Source organism: Lepidochelys olivacea, assembly GCF_965140295.1.
Source record: "Lepidochelys olivacea isolate rLepOli2 genome assembly, chromosome: 7".
NCBI lineage: Eukaryota > Metazoa > Chordata > Testudines > Cheloniidae > Lepidochelys > Lepidochelys olivacea.
In genome coordinates, this window is record NC_140417.1 from 14,745,705 (window position 1) to 14,760,254 (window position 14,550).

At 40.9% G+C, this 14,550-nt stretch overlaps 1 protein-coding gene across 1 annotated transcript in view; it reads right to left on the reverse strand.

Annotated features, from left to right (window-relative positions):
* IL5RA (interleukin 5 receptor subunit alpha) overlaps positions 1-14,550 on the reverse strand; it is a 35,493-nt gene that overhangs the window by 20,012 nt on the left and 931 nt on the right. The window contains exons 2-5 of the mRNA XM_084633473.1: positions 13,713-13,780; positions 3,836-3,920; positions 2,561-2,706; positions 1,791-1,929 (exon numbers count right to left, since the gene is read on the reverse strand). Of these exons, the coding sequence (XP_084489599.1) occupies positions 1,791-1,929; positions 2,561-2,706; positions 3,836-3,920; positions 13,713-13,733 (391 nt within the window). The 5' untranslated portion in view covers positions 13,734-13,780. The remainder of the gene's footprint in view (positions 1-1,790; positions 1,930-2,560; positions 2,707-3,835; positions 3,921-13,712; positions 13,781-14,550) is intronic.

Genomic DNA, 14,550 nt, shown 5'->3' on the forward strand with positions numbered 1-14,550 from the left:
ACTTTACCAGGCATGATCTTAACACAGTGCTTGAGTTATAACAGTAGGCTTTTTAACTAATTCTGTCTCCCTTTTGTACCTTTCCCCATCAACATTTATTGTTATAGGCTACTGTGACATTTTCTGAACTTTCACTCACTTCTTACAATTGAGCTTACAATTAGGGTAAATTTGTAGGCCCAATTATTACTACACATAATGCATAATTTTAAGCCTCTCAGTAGTCCCATGGACTTGTAAGGGCTTTGAATCAGGACCCAAGAGTATAAGGCTTTCTCAGGCAGTTTGCATGATATCTGACAAGTATACATACATACATACATATGTAAACAAACCTATCTATCTCTAAATAAACATTTCAAAAATCAAAAGCTTCTTAAAATCACTTCCATTTCCTTCTTTCCCAGAATTGGTTGAACCTGTTTGCATAAAGGAAGTCAGACTAGAACAGATACAACACTGCCCTTCAGGCTTTGTGATGTAATCGGCGCATTTAGACTTGAGCTGTCCTAAACTGTCTCTAGAGCAGAAGTGAACTAAATTATTAAATAAGGGAGGATTAGATGATGTCAGCTACTGTCTTTCAAGGACTCTGTTGTAAGGATTATCAAAGTTGTACAGCTCCAGAACATATTCCAGGCTTGGGGGCTTCCAAGAGTGAGTCTGGCTAGCACAGATATGACAAGAGCTGCAGAGAGATTGAAATCAGATATGGATTGGAAAGGAGATGGAAGAAGCAATGGAGATAACTATGATTCTCTGGGGCCTGTTTGCTTAGCTTTTTTGTAACACAAGGCTCTGATTGCTGATATTGCTGGATACCAGGCCAACAATGAAAACAATGCAGGATAGAGATGAGGACAATTGGGAACATGAAAAGTCTGTAGGAGACGAGTACTACAGACTTGTCTCATGGAGAATTCAAAATCCTAAAACAGGAGTATGTTTTCTAAAACAAAGGGTGGATGGTTAGATTTGATTTAAAAGAATGCGAGTCCATTTACAGGATCAAATCTTACAACAGCAGTGTAACCTTCTACATGCATCCCTACCATCTAAAGTGCCTCTACCTTGACCCGTAAGGATCGTTTCTAAGGCTGAGAAATAGTGCCCATCTCCATTCAGTCCTGTCAGCATAGATAGACAATTAGTTAAAACTGTGATGAGGAACCAACTCTACTAGAAACCAAACAGGATTCCCCAACTTATTTCACGTAGACCCCTGACCAGTTGTTAAGTAGTAGTAATTAAAAATCAACCAGTAACCTCCAAGTGAAAAAGGTTGCTATTCTGTTACCAGTCCTGAGCCAATGAGTCTTCCAGGATAGGCATCTTTCTGTTCTTTTCATTTCAGGATCTTACACATTCTCATGATATCTCTGCCCACGCCCTGCTCTAACAAAACCACTACTCCACCTCCTCTTTATCAATTATATTGGCCAAACCAGGCCTATCTTAACTGATACCCTAAATCTCAGCCATCTTCTGCTCCTTGGGACTGTTGTCCCTCTGAGGGCCTAATTCTGATACCCATACTCAGATCAAATAGCATCTTGCTCCGCAAGTAGTGCCGCTGACAAAATGAAGTCATGGGGTTATAATCAGGAGTAAGATGCTATTCAGTGTGAAAAATGATACCGGAATCTGGACCAAAACTATTGTATAAGAACAATGCCATGTAGAGTAGGAGATGTGTCTTCCTTCTGAAGTTTTTAACCTGTCATCCTTTTCGTGCTTTCTTGTCTACAGACTACAACATAACATAAAATTACATTCGTAACATATCTTACCTGGTGGGGCTTGGAGTTTAGCTGTAACCCAGTTACTTTTTATTTGCGAGTTGGTATAGAGAAGCAATGTCCGAATACGTGCAGAAAAACCATTATGAAGCACAGCCATACGGGTACTGCAAGTTTTCTTTGTATCATACTTGAAAAATAAACAATTTATTAGTATCAAATGCAATGAAACCTGACCTAGGTTCTCACTCAGGGGACCAGCAAAGGTAGATCTCCTAACAAAGGTGGTCTTTTACTAAAGTTCAAATCATATGGTATTTGAAGGTACTTCAAATGTGTTGCTTAAGATGGGGGATTGCCTACTGGAAATGGGTTAAATGAAGGTTTCCAGGTAGAGAATTTTGGTGAAACATGGATCCAAATACTATCTATATACTGGCGTCAATCTGCAATAAATGCAGTAACATGAGTGGTGGACTATACCATCCAAGAGCAGTGCTGATTCAACACCTCTCCCAGACAGCCTCCAGTGAGCCAAAAATTAAAACTACCCTCACTTAGTAGAATTCCTTGGGAACCGTGACAGAAATACTGACACCTGCTATTTCTTGGGGTTAATCTCCCTTGCAACAGAGTTGTTCCCACAGACAGAGAGAGAGATGGATCTGGTCAATGGCTAATATATTTGTTTATGACACAAAACCAAAAGTAAATCTGATAAGCCAATGTATCTGAAAGTCATATCTTAATCAGTAAATCTTGGGTTTGAATTTAATATAGCACATTTAATCCAACATGTATTAGCAATACTTTACACTTACCTCGTCCCTCTCGGGAGTCATAATTTCCACATCATATCTAATAGTGTAGTTCTTTTCTTCTTGATCAGGGTTTGGTTTCCATTGCAAAAGTACTTCTGCTAGAGCAGAGACTGTGAGAGTGAAGTTAACAGGTGGGAGAACCTGAACTGTTGATTAAGGGAAAAAACAAAATAATTAATGATATACTAATGTATAAACTAATAATAGTGAATAGTGAGTAGTTCAGAGCAATAGCTACTTACAAGTAACTATCAATACAGGAAAATGGTTACAGACTTCACTTAAATGTTAGACTTTATTCATTCAATAGCTTCTTATAAAACATGTTTCTTATACTTGGGCAAAAGGCTGAGAGATAGGAGCAAATAGATTATTGAATAGGAATTTAATTGAAACCTAACCAAGATAAAACTATTATGAAAACCAGATTACTTTAAATTCACAAAGTTGAGTAACCTACTATCACAGCTAGTTTGTTTAAAAAAATATAGTTTTGGATCCTTCAGGTTGATTTACATGGATGGATCCCTGACATGGATGGATCCATGGATTTGTGTTGGCCCAGGGCTATCACCCACAGATCAGTTTGCACAATCAGGGCCTTACAAACAAGATGGAATTGAGTGGAAAAATGTATATTAAAGCATACAGAGAGATTTAATTTAAAACACAAGAATTTATATGTATAGGCTTTCCAGGATTAGATTTTTATTGGTAAATGTCTGTATACACCGCTTTCACTGTACCACACGCACACACAGAAACCGACGAAAAATATTTCCATCGGTAATCAAAATTTACAAATAGGTAAAGTAAGAGAAATGCTGCTTGAGAACTTATTCTTGTTTGGTTTAAGGACATTTACTTTGTGCATTTTGACATGTGATGTTGACAGTTAGTGTTTTAAAGTGTATTAAAGCTTTAACTTTAATAACAACACCTGCTGTCATTAAATAATTGTCTGATACACACACCCATAATTTTGCCCAACTGTGAAAATTAGAATCAATAAAAATTGGAAAAATGCTTGAAATAAAGATTGGTATTAAAAAAACTGAATTCTGCCAAGCCTACATATATGTGTGGAACATATTTATGCTGAACAAGGAAATAAGGCATAAATATTAGCAAAGATAGAAGAAGGATGGGACTGACAATTTAGAAGGACAAGGTGACAGAGACCCCGAGAGAACAAATCATGATGGGAGAAAAATGTAAGCATATAAATGGCAAAAGAACAAAAGCTTCAGGTATCACTAGGAGAAAATTACTTACTTCCTTTAGCTTGCAATGAGTTTGCCTGAAATGCCATCATTGTCCAAAGGAGAACTGGAAAAATGTTCACCAGGATGGCCATATCCTTTTGGTAATAAGTGATAATGGTTAGTTATAATACAAGATGTAGCCCCTTACCTATAAATTAACACACACAAAGTTTGTAGTGTAACATCTGAGGTGGCTACATGCAAATAAACAAAATTAAGGAAATTAAGTTGTCACCTTATAGTGCCTATCCTCCACTCCTTCCCCTGCAGGCAGGGCCATTCCTACCCATACACCAAATATGCAACTGCGTGCTGCTCCGCCTCTTCCCCATGCATCCCCCGCTCTGCCCCAGCCCCGCCCCTACTCCACCCCTTCCCCAAAGCCCCCGCCCTGCTCCATGCCCGTCCTGCTGCTTCCTGCCCCCTGCTCTTCCCCAGCCCCACCCCCACACCACCCCTTCCCCTGAGGACTGCAGCAGGGGTCAGGCACACCGTGCATTCACTGTGTGGCAGGAAGTTTAGCGACCCAGCCCCAAACCGCTCCATTCCGCTGGCTCGTGCTGGGGGATGGTTCCCCTTTGCCCCCCAAGCCTGTTCCTGCCCCCCATGGAGGCCTGAGGCCCCCCCACCCCCGCAGGGGGCTGAGTAGGGCACCAAAATGGCAAGGGATGGCCCTGCCTGCAGGTACACATCTTGCCATTACTAAATGTCTGTCCCCCTTCCCTGTGCAGCAGCTGCCGGCGTCAGTGTGCTGTGAGCTGCACCCCACAGGGAGAGGCAGGGGCAAAATCTGGAAGCTTAGGGAGGGGCTGCTGCTTTCCGGAGTGGGAGACTGAGCGTAAAGGTTGTCTATGCACACACCACAACCTTCATTCTACCCTCCTTCCCTTCCACGTACACTATTTTACTAACTTACCCCATCAACACTGTTATTGTTAGATGTGCCTGAACCGTTACTTCCACGTTCTTGCGGTTTCTAATAAAACAAGCTAGCAGGCTAGCCCTAAAGGTTACGTTCTCCAAGGACCTACATGCCTGTGTTTATTACTGGGTGTAAGAGAAGCCATTTTTGTTTGTATGAGACTGAAAGAGTGATTACTTTTAATGTTTAGTAAACAGCATGGTGTGCTGAGGTCAAAAACTCGGTTTTTGTGTGTGAAGTACAGAAAACCTGTTCGACTGATCATTCACACATAACCCAGTAAACAACAAGGCAGTACTGACCAGCAGGTTCCCAAACTTTCATATGATGGACTGCATCTTAAGAGAGAGACTGTCTCACTAAGAACATCCTCTGGCATGGCTGCATTCCCTCCCAGTCCGACTCACATAACTTGTCTATGGCAACTACAGCAATTCCTTACATGGAAAAATAACACTGTGAAAGTATTTAGTGTATTTTAGCTTCTGTAAAGTGATTTAGCAGCTGGAAGTGAAAAGAGCTAGCATCCTGCGACCTATCAGTTTTCCATGACAATCAGCAAGTACTCTGCAGATCCCCAGTGATCCAGCAAGTGCAGGTTTGGAAACTTCTGCTGCAGAGTAGCTATTTTTAATTTTGAGTTCATGAAAACAAGGTGTTGTGTAGCATCCAAGTCCCATTCCATTCTCTATGTTTATATCCTGTGGGGAGCTAGTTATTCGCTGGTCAGAAAAGTGAATGAGTCTGGTTGGACCTGTGGCTTTTCTAACTGATCGGTCTCAGGGGAGCCAAGCTTGGCCTCCATCTGCTACTATGGAGTTGGAAGCAGATTTGGCCTGATACTTGATGCCCTTCTGAGATCCATGGGAATTTCAAAGAATCATGCCATGGCCATCCACATGCCTGCACAATATCTCCAAGACCACTTGCCCTCGATGGCAGTATAGCTCCTGAAAAGCCATGCGTTTGTGGATTTCACCATTGGCTGTAATTAGTGTGGTGGCTGTAAGTCAACCTAACATAGGTTGACTTAGGGCTGTAGTGTAGACATGCCCTAAAATGGGCTATTTAATTGTTGCCTAATCTGTATGTAAAGACACAGAAATCATACCAATAAAAAAGTCTTTATGTAAGAAAAGACCCAGTGGGTCTTGCAAAAATATGAAATATAGCATTTCTTTAAAATTCCATTTGCAAGCCTCATACAGATTTTCAGTTTTTCTTCTTCCATAAACATTACTAAAGATACAAAAATCTACAGACAATGCTAGATCATATTTCTGCTAAAACGCATTCAAATTACTGAAAAATCACATACAAATCCTAACAGGGACGTCTGAGCCTCCCAGAGGCAATGCAACAGTACTTACCGTTTAGTTCTGGTATTATTGAAGCCGATGTAATCAGAGTATTGAACTGGATTTCACTTATGATTAAACTTTTTAGCTATGGGAGGTGCTTTATTATTGCTTCATAGCTGCAGCAGTACCCTTATGTAATGTTTTAAAGAGAGCTTTATATTTCTCTGAGTAAATGGGGAGCACAACGCTGGCAATCAAATTTTTCAACTGTAGGTGCCTAAAGTTAGGCACCTGAGTTCATCTCTAGATTTCTAAAATGCACAGCTTGTCAGATGTGCTGAAGACCCACCTTTTGTACTGACTTCAGTAATTTCAGAACATTGACTTGGATGGAGGCTGCTGGTACTTAGCATGTCTGCAAATCAAGCCATCTATTTAGTAGCTGAAAGATGGATTTGGGTGCCTAACACCCAAGTTTGTAAATTTTTACCTTGGAGTCAAGAGATCTGGTTTCTAATTCTTCTTCCACCACATACTTTCCCTGGGACCTTGGACTGACACTAGGCCCTGGTCTACAACACAGAATTACTTCAGTATAAGTATATCACTCAGGAGTATGCATAATCCAGCACTATGTCGGCAGGAGAGCTTCTCCCACTGACATAACTACCGTCTCTCCCAGAGGTGGATTAACTAAGCCGACAGGAGTTTTCTCCCATCGGCTTAGAGTGTTTTCATTAAAGAGCTACAGCGGTGCAGTTGCATTGGTGCAGCTGTGCCAAGCAGCGTTTTAAGTGTAGACCTGTCCTAAGATTCCTGGACCCTCAATTTCCCATTTGAAAAATGGGAGAAAAATATTATACTAATGCAGATTAGTTTACCTTGACTGAATCTTATGTTGTTTTATCCTTGAATCCTTGTGATTTTAGCTCCAAATCTTTTCCTTCCTCATTTCTTTTTATTTTATACTTCATTTTTCCATCACCCCAGTAGAGAAAAATTAACTCTTTAAAGAGGAAAAAAGAAAAGGAGTACTTGTGGCACCTTAGAGACTAACCAATTTATTTGAGCATGAGCTTTCGTGAGCTACAGCTCACTTCATCGGATGCATACCGTGGAAACTGCAGCAGATATTATATACACACAGAAAACATGAAACAATACCTCCTCCCAGCCCACTGTCCTGCTGGTAATAGCTTATCTAAAGTGATCATCAGGTTGGGCCATTTCCAGCACAAATCCAGGTTTTCTCACCCTCCACCCCCCCACACAAATTCACTCGAACAATGAACAAAAGTGTCATTTTAAATAATTAGACAAGGTGATTACATATCCACAATAGCATTAACAGCCTATTCACTAATACGCATAAGCATTCACACTGAAATAAGAGTCAAGCAAATTTTGATTACGAATGGTATAAAATAAATACTGTAGAAAATGATAAATAATATCTTCGGTCTTAAAAGACAGCAAAAAGCCACAGTTGCAGAAAACATCTGCTAGAAGTTAAGGTTTTTCTTACTTATTAGCACAGCTGCAGTCTAGTCCACTGTCAAGAGTTTACTGACTGGGAGCAGGTTCCAGACTCTCATTTCCCAGTGCACGAAAGACAAGGCAATCTGTAAAAGGGATACCCATTCGCTCCTCCAAAAAATGTTCCTTGAGGTTTGCAGCAGAATCCTAAGGGTTCATTTCAGATTCTTAGCTCTGTTTCTGAAAACTGGCCTCTGGGCAGCTCTCTCCGTGTTTCTTTTATAACTCTGCTCTGTGTTTAAATGCAACTCTGAGACGTACGTTAGAAATGATGACGGATGATTAATTAGGAGACTGCAGAAAAAAAGGGAACTGTGCATATAACCACAGAATGAAGAGCTTTCTTAAGCATGAAATGACTTTACTTCTACCTGTGTTGGCTTAATTATATACCATAATATGGTGGGACTATAAATAATTTGGCATATAGCAATATGATACAACACACCACAATGATTTTTGTCTTTCATACAAACTGCATCCCGAAATGCTCTGCGGGATAAAAGAATTCTGGCACAAAGTTACAATTAAAAGTGATAGCAGAGGAAATGAGAAATTAAGAAGCAAAGGAAAAAACAAATGTAAAGAACTGATTTATAGGGAAGGCAACTCTGTCATTATCAATGGAAAGTTTCTGTAAAGGAGTAAAAAGGAGGCTAGTTTTAGGCCTGGTCTACGCTTAAAACTTATACTGGAATAGCTATGTTGACAAACCCACCCAGTATAGATGCAGCTACACCAACAGAAGAGTCCTTCTGTTGCCAAACCTAATATTATTTGAGCAGGTGGTGTTCCTGCACTGGCAGAAAAAACTTCTTCATAGCTATGCCACATCAGCCTGGTCTACACTTAAAAGTTAGGTTGGTATAACTACGGCACTCAGGGGTGTGACAAATGCATGCCCCTGAGAGCTGTAGCCTGTAGTCATGCTGACCTATCCCAGGTGTAAATGTGGATTGGATAGGTCGATGACAGAATCCTTCCATCAGCCTAGCTATCGCCACTCAGGGACAGATTCTTAGTCTTCTTACCATCTTAGACAAGTCTGACTGAAGGCCATTATATATATCAGATTTTTTGGAAGAGTTCATTTATACTTGCAGGCATTCACTCTTGCAATGTCTGTTAAGTGTTCAATGCCAGGAAAATCTTTCCACAGCAAAATGCTACTGTGTCAGCTGGCTTTGCGTAAAATGTGAGACAAAACAGTCCATTTATGTGTAACAGTACCTCCCATTTGAAATGACCATTTCAACACCCTTGCTGCTGAGACTGAGCTTTACTCACAAAGGAAGCCAGGCAGCCATCTCCCAATGACTTTCAATGAAATTTGGATGTGTAACTCCTTCCGGCTCCTTTGAAAACCTGCCTGCCTTCATGTTCTAATGAGCCAAATTTGTCCCTTTACCTCAGTCAGGAGTGTCCTTCTAACTTTCTAAGAGGAAATGTAGCCATTTTTTAATCATTCCCTCTCAGTAAAGGTACACCAGATACCCAAACTATTATGCAATGTCACAGATCATTGTTGAACAGCTCTCAAGTTTAACACCAGAAGTGGCTCCAGTTCGTTACTTGAAGTGATCTCTGTAGTTGATGTATGAGTTATAGACCCATTAAGATCTATATAGACCCCACAAGGCTCTGTGTGGGTGGACACATTTTGCAGAATTGGGGCCTATGTTTGTAAAATATTTCGGAATAGTAAGCATTAGTTACATTTCAGATAGAGTTATTTTAATATTAAAGCGGCCTGAAGATTAGTATGAACTTGTATTTAATGAGGGAATTTTTCTGAACACAATTATAAATGTATTCTTTTGTAACCTTAAGAGGGAGGTCACATGCTACCTTTGCCAGAAATCAGAACATTTGCATTATGATGGTTCAGTGAATAAGAAACAAGCAGGGCCAGGGTAGGTACTAAGCAAACTCCTGCGGTACTTTTCTTTGTGATTGTCTTAAATGCACCAGAGGATGGACCAACACCAGCATCTTCCCAAGCTGATTATGGCTTAACAACAAAATTTTTCAATGGACCCAAACAAGGTCCCACTACACCAGTATATTCCATCTAAAGCCTTAATGAAAGGTTTAAGTGAGGCATAGTGCCCTCTGCACTGGAAAACGTAGGACCATCAGGTTTGCAATACTAGGACCAGTATCCTAACTACTGTCATTATTTCACAGGAAAGCAGAATGTCCATCACCTAATGCACCTCAGAAATTGTGAAATGCTTTTCACGGGGAAGAGATTCTTCTGACCCTGGGGCTAACATTTAATACCCGGAGTATCAAATTCAATGGGCTCTAGCATTGCCTTTGTAGCTATAATTTTGTTTTTCTGGTCACAGAATTATCCAAGCCATTATTAAAGCCAGCTACAGCATATAATGTTCTGACCTCCTGTATTAGTGAATTCAGCTCACTGACTAAACACACTGTGAAGAATTATTTTGCTTTATATTAAAAATACCGGCCATTAATTTCAAGTGACCCCTTGCTCTTGAGATCAAAGGTAAGGAGTACACTGGAAAGCTACTTAGCTAACAACAGGAAATGAATCCATGAATTTGTGGACTCTGAATTGACAGGGCCAGATGCCTTATGTTCTTTTATAAGGGACCACATAAAAAAAAACAGGACTGATATTTAATTTTAAATACCTCAACTAAGTGCGTATATATCTTTCACAGTATTTCTAATGTACCCGTCCCCACAGTCTAGGCTATGATATGACACTCAAAGCTGTTACAGTGTTTACATTTTCAAAGTTTTGTTCAAATAGTAATTAATCATCAAAACTATATCATTTGGTAGGTAATATGCAAATGAAGAAACTGAGGCAGCAAGGTTAGGTGACTTGCCCAAGGCAAACAATGAGTTACAAACAGAGCTGAGATTAGAACTCAAGAAGCTCCTGGCTTCCCATCCTGTGTTCAGAGTACTAGCTCATTATGTTTTGTAGTTTACTGTTCTATCGCTTTTCAGTCTCTTTCTATACACATATCCTCATAAAAGACTTCTAACCATCTTTACTGTCCTTCACTGAACCTTTTGAATCTCAGCTATATCTTCAAATTGAGACACCAAAACTGAAAACAACATTCCAAATGGGAATGTGCTACTTTATTCTTTGTATTTGTGATGTATTGAAAGCTGTATTAAAATAAGATGCTATCATTGTAATTTGTAAAGGGTTTACTGGTCCCGCCTGCAGGTTTGAGGGCTCTATAGGGAAGCATGTAATCCGGGTCTTTCTCAGAAGACAGTCTGCAGAAAGCCAGCTTTAAGTGAGTTGTGTCTCTCTGTTTTAGGGAGTCACCCGCTTTGTGTCTCTCTGTTTTTAAGTTTTTGTGTGTATTGTTCTGAATTCTAAGAAATAAAGTAGTGTTACATGGCAACTGTCCAGCAATAGTATTTTATGTTTTTATTATAACTTCTATATGTCATATAAAAATATGTTCAGTACCTATAGGCTCCAAATGAGATTGAAGTTCCATTTTGCTACGCACATATAGTAAGAGATAGTCCCTGTCCCAAAGAGCTTACAATTAACAGTTAAACTATGTTCTGCATTATTTCTATCCATAATGCATCCAGGCATGCTGCACACAGGACCTCTGTTCTGCTTGGGCTCTCTATACTGAAATGTAAGGACTAAAGAAATCGGAAATTTGATCCAACTGCATACATCTCTACATCCAGGCAGGGCTCCACCAAAGGTAAGCAGCTGCAACCAGGCCAATCTAGCTGGAATTCTAGTCCTAAGACTTTACCACAGAATACTCATCATGTTTACAGCTCATCAGCAGCGTGGCCAGCTCTGGTGATATTGTTGTGAGACTTGCAGTACTTTTTCTTAAAGTTCAGGCTGCTGGAATCAGGGGATTGTATGTGAATCTCAGCTTTGATTTTTTTTTTAATGTAAATTTCTAGCCCTTATAGTTGCATAGTAAAGCACCCTAAAGGCTCAGAAAGTCCAAGGCAAATAAACACATTTTTTTTTAATCTCATTATTTCTAAACCAGCTAGTCATGAGTTTGCGGGACCTGAGTCATGATCTTTGAACTCTAGGGGTGGGCAACAGTGCATCTGTATGAATTAAAAGACAGTATGGAGTCCCTCATGGGAAGTTTTTAAGAACGGGTTGGATAAGCATCTGTCAGAGCCAGGGATGGCCCAGGACGATGAGGCAGGATGATGGACTAGACCTCGTGAAGTCCCCTCCAGCCACTACATTTCTCTGTTTGGCAACATACTGTAGTAAAATGAGGCTCTGAAACATAAACCCTTGTATCTGAGGCCCAGTATGAGGCCTAAGGCCTGAACTAAAGTAATGATCAAGACTTTGTTAACATAAAGCAAAGCTAAACTGTGAGCCAGAGGCAGACCCTGCTCACAGACGCTGGCAAGAAAAGGGCTGATGTTGCAAACATACACATACCTAAAAGGTACCAGAATACTTAGATACTTGCACATTCCACACAGATAACAAGGAACAGTCTGACCCATCCTAAAGATGGGCAAAAGGGTAATATGATGGATAGAGTTGTTTTGTTCGAACCAACATGTACAAGGTGAGAGGCAGCACCCTACTATTACATTGTAAACAAACTTAGTTAAATTTTGTATTAAGTTTGGGTTATTGAAAACAAACAAAAAACTTTACTATGTTAACTAACAAAAGTTGTTTAAGTTGCATCCCACAGACCAAAGAAACCAGAAAATATCAGTATACAGTGAAGAAACTACCAAGCATCAAGAAAAGAAAAATGAAGTGCTTTATAAATAAGAGACTGGTCAAATACACCTCTATCTACTATATATGGACAATTAAGTTAACTATCAGCTAAAAAGCACTAGCTGGACCAGGAGAAACTGTCATTTAATTTCAACTTGGTTCCTGTGTAAAAAAAGCTGTATTATTGCTGTACTACCATATTATCGTTGTACTGTGGTATTATTTCTGTATTGCGTTATTGCTGTACAGCGTTTACAAGGCGCATAACCTTGCTAAACCGCTTAACCAACACACAGGTAAAAATCATCAAATGAATGGCAGCAAACAACATGAAGGCAAGGAAAAACAAATTGGTAAAGAAATTAAGTTGCACAGTAACTACAAATTGGGTAAACAAATTCCCTGTTAGCACCAGTCATAATGTGGGTTACTGACACTGCATCCTAACTAACATGTTATTCGAAACAATCTTATTCAGTGTCTGGATATCAATCCTACATCCTGACACAGCAATATTTGATAAATTGGTTACCATCCATTCAGTAGGTTATCTGGAAGACAACATCCACAAGAAACAAGTGGATCTAGGTCTAGTACTGGTGTATCACAGAGCAGTTTAACCAATGGAACAGAGAAGTTAGCCACTTCTGTTTCCTGCCCAGTGAAGCTTACCAAAGGGTGACAGCCTGTAGTAAGGGTAATCTATAACAAGGATGGACAGTACTGTGTACGGGTTTCAGAGTAGCAGCTGTGTTAGTCTGTAGCCACAAAAAGAAAAGGAGGACTTGTGGCACCTTAGAGACTAACCAATTTATTTGAGCATGAGCTTTCGTGAGCTACAGTTACTACTACTGTGTAGTAACTAATTACAATATATTTATATAGAAAGGCCTCAGTGGTAGCGTCACTACTCCAAATTTCTGTTTTACTTCTCCTATACAAAGCACTGTAGGACACATCACAATCCCTATCCCAGTATTTCCAAACACTCAGCCGACTCCTAATAATGATACAAATGGTAACTGTAATTGCCCTAATAAAAGTGGGTTGCTACCTGCAGTACCACAGGGGCCAAATTATAACACCAGATTGGAAAAGAATTGTTATGCTTGGATATAAAGTGCTGGTATATGTACATATACATACATATATGCCCGTATACACTACAAATATATACACCATATCCATATTATTCACATATATTAATTATTTGGGAGTGCCTCTAATGCTCAATCATAATACTACATTCCTCAGTCATGGTCCCGGGCCTAACATTCCCAGGCATTGTCAGGGAGCACATATGTACTAGCAGAACTATAGACATCTGATCCAGGGAGCTAGAGACTGTGTTTCATTTGGCAGTAAACCTGGCTGGGTGCCTTCGTACCTTATCTGAGTCTGTGGTCATTGGGTGGTTCTTCTCGAGATCCGTTGTGCCAGCTGATCTGCAAAGAGCTGGGACAACACACAGGGAGAACACACATGCACGCAGCCGACTGTTATCAACATTGGATAGAGCAGAGCACCACACTGGTGATGTCTGACAACACATACCTATTACCGTACACTGTATGTTTCTTCTGCCCACCTTACCCAAGAGTGTATGGAGGTTCTCATGCTACTCTGCGGGCTGGCTTCTGATTTTCTAGTGCAACGGATGAATGCCCCAATTAAAAAAAACGAAATCAGTGAATATCTAAAGAGAAAGCCACAACCCCCCCTGGTTTTGGACAGCTACATAAAACTCAAACACTGCTGAAAATAACCCCACCCCCAAATGAAATTAAGAAATGCCAAAAAACAGAAGCACTGTCTGTGGGTTAGTGACAGGATCAGTCAAGGTGCCCTACACAGGTGAATAGGGCAAGTGACCAGCTGTGGGGTCCCTCAGACTCGCCCGCGGGCACTTTTGCGTGGGGATTTATTTCACCCACAGCAGGGATGCTCACAGGAGCGGGAGGCTCATCGTGACCTCCCCCAGCCTGGCCCACGGGACGCTGAGGCGATCGGGGGCAGACGACAGCGTGGAGCTGGTGCAGGTTGAAAGCTCGGTGCTGGCTGTCGAGGGGCTGGGGGGTGAGATGGAGCCCACGGTCCCGCGGCCTTCGCCTTTAGGGGGCGCTGGAGTCCCCAAGCCCGCACCTCCCCCAAGGGCCGGCAGGGGGCGCAGAGCCCAGCAGCCCGCACCTCCCCCAGGGGCCGGCAGGGGGCGCAGAGCCCAGCAG